Source organism: Moschus berezovskii, chromosome 6 (assembly GCF_049115385.1).
Source record: "Moschus berezovskii isolate FMDL1 chromosome 6, NW_MosBer_1.0, whole genome shotgun sequence".
Taxonomy (NCBI): Eukaryota; Metazoa; Chordata; class Mammalia; order Artiodactyla; family Moschidae; genus Moschus; species Moschus berezovskii.
In genome coordinates this window covers 80,862,555-80,870,510 of record NC_142465.1, presented here as the reverse complement: position 1 = coordinate 80,870,510, position 7,956 = coordinate 80,862,555, and the positions used below count along the sequence as shown (strand labels likewise).

At 37.0% G+C, this 7,956-nt stretch overlaps 1 protein-coding gene across 1 annotated transcript; it reads left to right on the top strand.

Annotated features, from left to right (window-relative positions):
• The first annotated feature begins 1,515 nt into the window (after positions 1 to 1,515).
• On the top strand, positions 1,516 to 7,753 carry ALG10 (ALG10 alpha-1,2-glucosyltransferase). The gene is made up of 3 exons (XM_055395863.2): positions 1,516 to 1,842; positions 3,103 to 3,300; positions 4,972 to 7,753. Exons 1-3 carry the CDS (start codon positions 1,660 to 1,662, stop codon positions 6,025 to 6,027), a joined length of 1,437 nt encoding a protein of 478 aa, XP_055251838.1. The 5' UTR covers positions 1,516 to 1,659; the 3' UTR covers positions 6,028 to 7,753.
• The last annotated feature ends 203 nt before the right edge of the window (positions 7,754 to 7,956 follow it).

Sequence of the window (7,956 nt, the reverse complement as noted above, 5' to 3'; positions counted from 1 at the left end):
GAGTCAGTTACTGTAGATCACATTAACTTCTTGAAGACTAGATCACCTGAACATGATATCAAGCAGATCAAGTACAGCATGGACTAAATAATAAAATGGGAGAGAGTAGGGAATACAATACTAAGTATATCAAAGGAGGATCCTGACATTTTATTTCAGTGGTTTATACATATTTTTATTCCACCACATATTCACCTCATACCCCTCTTATTAATAAGGAAATGGCAGAGACTGAATAGAGAGGCAGTCAGCGTGAGGAAGTTGGTTAAACAGGAGAATGTGAATTAGCTTTGCTCCAGAGAAAGAGTTGAACTGAAAACCCTGAGGTTTGCAACTTTAAACAAAACCTGACTCATTTCTCATGTATTCTCATCAAAACAACAGTGATTGAGGTTACCCAAGAGGTAATTTTTCTGCAAAACATTGTGACCTGTGTCAGGCAAAAATATAATTTATCTCCAGCAGTCTTCAAATACTTTCTCTCACCTCCAGCCTCCAACCCCAATACTGGAATTGCGTAAAAAGCTTCAGCGGAAGCTATAACAGTCTTCAAGTTAGGTGTCTCACATGTGAAAGACATTCTAGGGACTACAAATATAAATGGTACATAGTATATCACCCATTAAGGTGCCCACACTTGTTATTTGGTAAGCAAACATTACGCTTCTACAGAGATGTTAACCATCAAACGTTCAGGCACAGAGACGCTTTCCTTTTAACTAAAACGCCCAAATTTCTAAAACAGTCTCCCCAACTCCCATAGGGTACTGCAATTTGCCTAAATGCATTGTGAATACTGATATAAATTAATCCTCGTTCAGAGTATTCACATTTTGAAAAATTACTTAGTACTAAATTCGCTCAATAGTGAAGGGTCTCTTTGGACCTTCAAGTTTTAATCTGAACGTCTCCATCTTTCCTTTCTCAACCAAAGCGCCTCATCCCATCCTCCAAAGTTGACGAAATCAAATGCCTTGGACCTGAAGGTAAGGTAAGGTTAAGTCGCTTAGTCGTGTCCGACTCTGCGACCCCATGGACTGTAGCCTACCAGGCTTTTTTCCATCCATGGGATTTTCCAGGCAAGAGTACTGGAGTGGGTTGCCATTTCCTTCTCCAGAGGATCTTCCCGACTCAGGGATTGAATCCAGGTCTCCCGCCTTGGACCTAGTAATTCAGATCACTTGAGAGAAAACAAAACCAGGGCGGGGAAAATGTACAAATTTTTAGTTTGGGGATTGCAAACATGGAGAAATGCCGCCTCCTGATGGTAAGAGATGGAAACAGCAGGAAAAAGGCCGGCAAAGACCTTCAGGAAAAGCAATTATTTTCATTTCAAAGCATCCAACTGCTCAAGTCAGTGGCCCTCAGATCGCCGAGGTCGGCCTCTTCCGGCTGCTCTGACCACTCAGTGCGCCCTGTGCAACGTGATTGACAGAGTAAGAGTCCTGTCCGTTACCTAAACTCGTCACTCAGGAAACAGTGAACCCGACCCTTCCGGAAGCTCCGCGTCCGCGCTCTCCCGGCATCCTTTGTCTTCCGGCTGTGCTCAGATCCCTCCGGCGAGTCCCGCTTTGCGCGCCCATTTCGAGCCCGAGTGTCAAACTCGGCTTTGCGGACTTGAGACTTCTGCACAGATTTTCCGGGACTAGGTTCTTGGCTATGGGGGCAGGAATGGCTCAGCTGGAGGGTTACTATTTCTCTGCCGCCCTGAGCTGTACCTTTTTAGTGTCCTGCCTCCTTTTCTCTGCTTTCAGCCGGGCCCTGCGAGAGCCCTACATGGACGAGATCTTCCACCTGCCGCAGGCGCAGCGCTACTGTGAGGGCCATTTCTCTCTCTCGCAGGTGGGGTCCGCAACCTGTCTGCACGCTCACACTAGCTAGAAAGGGAAGATCTAACCCCAGCACTAATTTCCCCCGTCTTTATCCTTAGCTCCCTTCATTCCAAACAGGAAAGGAACTGGGTGATCTTTTGTTCCTCTCTCTGAGCTCTGTGAAATATTTGCTAAATGAGTGCATAAATGGCAGATTTGTCTCCTAGCAAGAAATCCTCTGGGAGATTAACTAATGGGGAGCTAAGTTATTGCCCCTCTTTTTGGCAACTAAGGAAATCTATCCTAGTTTTTCTTTGCCAGTTCCAGAATTAGAGGCGGTGGATTGCTCCTAGGAAAGAAAAACATTTCACATTCGGTCACCTGTCAAGCATCTCACTGTGTAATTTGAAAGTGGGATAGGAGGGGGCGGGGGTATCTTCAGCCACTAAGAAGTGACAGGTTATGTTAATTCCACCCTTGGTGTTTTTAGCAACTTTCTGTAAACTGGATAAACTGTCAACCAGTTAAGTGTTTGAATATGCATTTGGAAATGGCAACCAAGGCTAGTATTTTTGCCTGGGAAGAAATCCCATGGGCAGAGTAGCCTGCCAGGCTACTGTCCGTGGGGTCACAAATAGTCAGACAGGACTTAGTGACTAAACAACAGCAGCAGCATATGCAGATATAAAAGTCCTTTGGGGGAAGGCATTGTAGAGTATGGTTAAATATAGTTTATAGTTATAGAAAAACCTGGTTTTAAAACTTAGTGCTAATATTTACTATTCATGTGGCTTGGAAATTTTCTGAGTTTCTGATTACCCATCTGAAAATGATGGTAAAACAATATCTATTATAGGGCTTGTTACAGGATTAAATAGAGTATTGGCTCAGTACATTGTAGTTGTCATTATGGATCCTGTACTTTAATCTGTTTTTCTCTCCACACCCATCAGAGTTCCAGCAGGTATTTCCAGGCTTTTTAAAATTGTAGCGTTTACAATTTAATCACCAAAGACAGGGCCTCCAAAGAGTCTGTCTTGGAAACTGAGTTTAAGTTGTTGACTACTGGTTGCTGATACTTTAACAGTCAGAAAGCAAATACAAAAGACAATAAGGAAGACTTCTTTAGAGGAAGTGTCTGATTTGCCCTGATGTTAAAAAGACTAATTTAACTGTGTCATAGGATACCTTCCCAGAGCCTGATTGTTAGTAAAGATGACATTTCTGTGTCAGGCTTATCAGTATAATCTGTTTCTTGCTTTTGCTTCGTTGTTGACCTTTTGTTTTTAAGTGGGACCCCATGATTACTACATTACCTGGCTTATACCTGCTGTCAGTTGGAGTGGTCAAACCTGCCAGTTGGATCTTTGGATGGTCAGAACATGTTGTCTGCTCCATTGGAATGCTCCGATTTGTTAACCTTCTCTTCAGTGTTGGCAACTTCTATTTACTATACTTGCTTCTCCGCAAAGTACAACCCAGACACAAGGTTTGTTTCCAGAATAATTTAAGTCTATGTACAGGCAGGTCCACAATTATGGTGAATTTATTTTATGAAATTTGGTGGAAAATGTTTTTAACAATATTTGTATATATTTTGTAAAGTTAGAGCAAGTCTTCTACCCCCATTTTAGAAGATGTTTGTGTTTAAATAGTTGAAAAACTTATTTATAAAATATATAAATTCTCATGAATTAAGTCAGTTCAGTAAATATTTATTGAGCTTATTCTGTGTGTTACGCACTGAGACTACAGAGGTAAGTGAAGCAGTCTTTTTCTTATAAAACTTTCATTAGGGGAAACAGATGTGACCTGGGCAGTTTTTTTTATGATTTAAGAATGCAGACCCTGGAGGTGAATTACGTGGGTTTGAGTTTTATCCACTTTACTAATTGTGATACTTTGGGCAAGTTACCCCTTAGTGACTCCATGTTTTCATTTGTTAAATGGGGAAAATATAGACTCAACCTCACAGGACTATCTTGAAACATAAAAGAGCTTAATAAATGGAAGGTTCGTAGAATATTGTCAGATGTAATAGTAAAGAATCAGTAAATATTAACTATAATAATTTTAACTTAAATGATTTCAATAGTGTAAATTGTGGGATAACAATAGCTGTAAAACACTACAAGAATACAGAGAAGGAACAGAAGGGCACTTGTTGCAGCCTGACTGGGAAGGAAAGCAGTTGGTTGCATTGGGTAAGACTTCACACATCAGGAAGAGCATACCTGATCTGAATCTTGATGACAGATAGGGCTGTAGAATAGGTATGAATTCTGACAGAAATAGCGTAAGCAATTGTAGACAGACACAGAGCAACAAGATACAGGGAATTGCTATTTGTAACTATAAGATTATAAAGTACAGGGATATGAGGCTATAGAAGTAGATAGGAGAGAAGTCATGAGTATCCTTTTTCTGTCATGGAAAGTATTCTAAACTTTACCTAGTAGGTGATGGACAGCCCTTAATTTTAATCAAAGGAATGGCATGATCTGACTTGGTGATTTAGATTAACTGGAAGATAGACTTCAAGGAAATAAGAGTACTTTCAAATTCTGAAGTAGATTATCAGGCCAAAAGATGTTTAACTTTAGATGAGCCCCACTATTTTCGGAAGATCCCTGTAATTTCACCACAAAATAGTAAGATCATTGTGTGTGGTGGTATAAATGTTATATACGTATTTAAATTCTCTCTGGTGCAGAGTTTTGAGACTGCACTAGAATTTGGTGATGATGGCCAAGTTAATGCTTGTGGAAGTCTCACTGAAATGGAACCACTTGCACTGTGTCCCATTCATCTCCGTGTTCTCCATAGAATTGAGTTCATAGTCTTGCACACAGTAACTCCTTAACTATTTGTTGAGTGATTCAGTCTAATAGGCAATAGGAGCTTTGACACACATATGTATATTTTTATTGGCTTCCAAATTGCTAGGTGTAACTAAAAAGTGTCAGAAAGTTCCCTCATAAATATATACTGTATTTTTGCAAAGCCAGGAATAAGATTAATATTGAATAATTTTATTTATGTAGAACTCAGGCAGTTTTTGGTTTGTCTGCTTTTTTTTTTTTTTTTAGTAAATCTCTCCCTTAGCTCTGCAGAAATAGCCTATTGGTTTTATTGTGAACTGTGTTTTCTCTTTCCGTAGGCTGCCTCATGTATCCAGAGGATCTTGTCAACATTAACATTAGCAATATTTCCCACACTCTATTTTTTTAACTTCCTTTATTATACAGAAGCAGGATCCATGTTTTTTACTCTTTTTGCCTACTTGATGTGTCTTTATGGAAATCATAAAACTTCAGCCTTGCTTGGATTTTGTGGCTTCATGTTTCGTCAAACAAATATCATCTGGGCTATCTTCTGTGCAGGAAATGTCATTGCGCAAAAGTTAACTGAAGCTTGGAAAACTGAACTACAGAAGAAGAAAGAAGAGAGGCCTACCCCTGTTAAAGGACCATTTTCAGAATTCAGGAAAATTCTTCAGTTTCTTTTGGCTTATTCCATGTCCTTTAAGAACTTGAGTATGCTTTTACTTTTGACTTGGCCCTACATTCTTCTCATGTTTCTCTTCTGTGCTTTTGTGGCAGTTAATGGTGGAATTGTTATTGGTGACCGGAGTAGTCATGAAGCCTGTCTACACTTTCCTCAGCTCTTCTACTTTTTCTCTTTTACTCTCTTTTTTTCCTTTCCTCACCTGCTGTCTCTTAACAAAATCAGGGCTTTTCTTTGCTTAGTTTGGAAACGGAGAATTCAGTTTTTTGTGATAACTTTAGTTTCTATATTTTTAGTTTGGAAATTTACTTATGCTCATAAATACCTGCTAGCAGATAACAGACATTATACGTTCTATGTGTGGAAAAGAGTTTTTCAAAGATATGAAATTGTGAAATATTTGTTAGTTCCAGTCTATATATTTGCTGGTTGGAGTATTGCTGATTCATTAAAATCAAAGTCGATTTTCTGGAATTTAATGTTTTTCATATGCTTATTTACTGTTATAGTACCTCAGAAGCTGCTAGAATTTCGTTACTTCATTTTACCCTATGTTATTTATAGGCTTAATATACCTCTGCCACCCACATCCAGACTTGTTTGTGAGCTGGGTTGCTATGCAATTGTGAACGTCCTAACCTTTTATATCTTTCTGAACAAGACTTTTCAATGGCCTAATAGTCAGGACATTCAGAGGTTCATGTGGTAGTATCAGGGATATCTTGAACTCTAAAAATAGACTTATTATTTAGACTATTTCTATAATGAAAACTAAGTAGAAATTTTGGAATTTCTTTTAGACACTATGGTGAGCCTCAGATCACATCAGATTTTTTAACTATCCGAAATATGTATTTTAAATATGCATATTTAAATACGTATTTAAAATATATATTTTAAATACACATACATATATATGTATGTGTGTATATATATATATGTTTATATATATGTATATATATAAACCTGAGAAAGTTAAATGGTAAAGAACGAAAATTTAAGACTTGCTCCATAAGCTTGAATTATAATGGGAAAAATAAAATTATTTATAGCTATCATATTTCTTTAACTCTGCCACTCAAAAAGCTTAGAAGCTTTTTATATACAGGTTTAAGAAAACTGAGCATGCTTTATAGTACTAAAACTTATTTATTCTCTTCAGAAAAATTAGCAAAGTCTTTAAAAATATTTGCAATTAGATAATATTACTGATTGAAAAGTTGTTTAACATTTTAGTAAATATAATTTTAATCTTAAGTAAAATAGACTCATAGATAAGTAAATGTTGTAAAATAGAGGCTCTTCTGTTTTTATCTAGGAATCAAGTTGTGGATTTTTGTTAAAAATCTAGAAATGATGATGTCCTTTCACTGTTCCTAATGTGAAGCATAGGATGGCCAAAGATAAATTGTGTTGATGATAATACCTTTTAAATTGGGTTTTCTTTCTGAAATACATTACTGTATTAGTTTCCTATGGTAGCCATAACAGATTACCACTAATTTGGTGGCTTAAAAAAACTTTCACAAATCTGGAGTCTAGATGCCTAATATTAATGTGTCACCAGTGTTAGCTGCTTTTGGAAGCTCCAAAAGAGAATCCATTCCATGCCTCTCTCTTGCTTTCTGCAGTCCATGGTGTTCCTTGGTTTATAGATGGATTACTCCAGTATCTGCCTCTGTCTTCACATGGCCTTCCTCTCTGTCTGTCTTCTCTTATAATGACAATTCTTTCTCTTTGGATTTAAAGCCCACCCTAATTCAGGATAATTGCATGTTTAGATCTTTAACTTAATTATGTCTGCAAAGACTCTTTCCATATAAGGTCATATTTACAGGTTTCAAGTTCTAACTTTTTGTGGAGCACCAAAGTTACTAAGGAGATTTTTCAATAAACTTCATAAAACTTGTAGGAAATAATTTCTTTGCTAAGATATTTTAAATAGCATCTTTTCTGAGAGGTTAAAAATGACTTGCAAAGTCACATTAAAAACTAAAGACAGCTGATGTTTGATCCTATTATCCCCCAAAAGTTAGAATTTAAAGGAAGTTTAGAAATTATTTGAGCTAGTCTTATTTTGTAGATTAGGTAACAAATGTTTGGGTATGATTTAGGGGGATTAATTTTGGATTCTGTGTCTACTATTTGGAGTACATTCATTTGAGTTGTCATTCCCTTACAGAGAAGTATTTGGATATGTTAACTTTCACATGTAAACTTAGAACTGTGAATAGAATTCATTTTTTAATCCAGTTTGACATTTGTAAATTTTTCAACTGTGAACTGTTTTCAGTGTTGGATTTTGGTTCTCTGGGTTTCAAATAAGGAGTGAATTTGGATAATACTCTTTATTTGCAAATATAAAATTGTGCACAAATACAAATTACAAGTGTAGCCCTGAGTAATAAATACAAAGTCTTGTGTTGTACACACTCTTTGGGGCCAATTTGTATTCTATTCAGTGCTTACAAAGTAGATTGACTCTTTAGTTATAACAGACTGTGAGACAAATATTTTTACGGACACTTCTTTTTTTTCAAATTAGACAAGAAATCACACTTGAACAAATTATTATTTTATAATGGAGATATGAAGTCAAAATTCCCCCCCAAAATATATAATTTAGGGAAAACAAATT

Bases quoted from the DNA above. Each gene is read 5' to 3' on its own strand.
- ALG10 (XM_055395863.2), top strand. From the start codon at position 1,660: ATGGGGGCAGGAATGGCTCAGCTGGAGGGTTACTATTTCTCTGCCGCC. The intron at 1,843-3,102 runs GTGGGGTCCGCA...TTTGTTTTTAAG, and splicing joins GCCATTTCTCTCTCTCGCAG to TGGGACCCCATGATTACTAC. The intron at 3,301-4,971 runs GTTTGTTTCCAG...CTCTTTCCGTAG, and splicing joins AAGTACAACCCAGACACAAG to GCTGCCTCATGTATCCAGAG.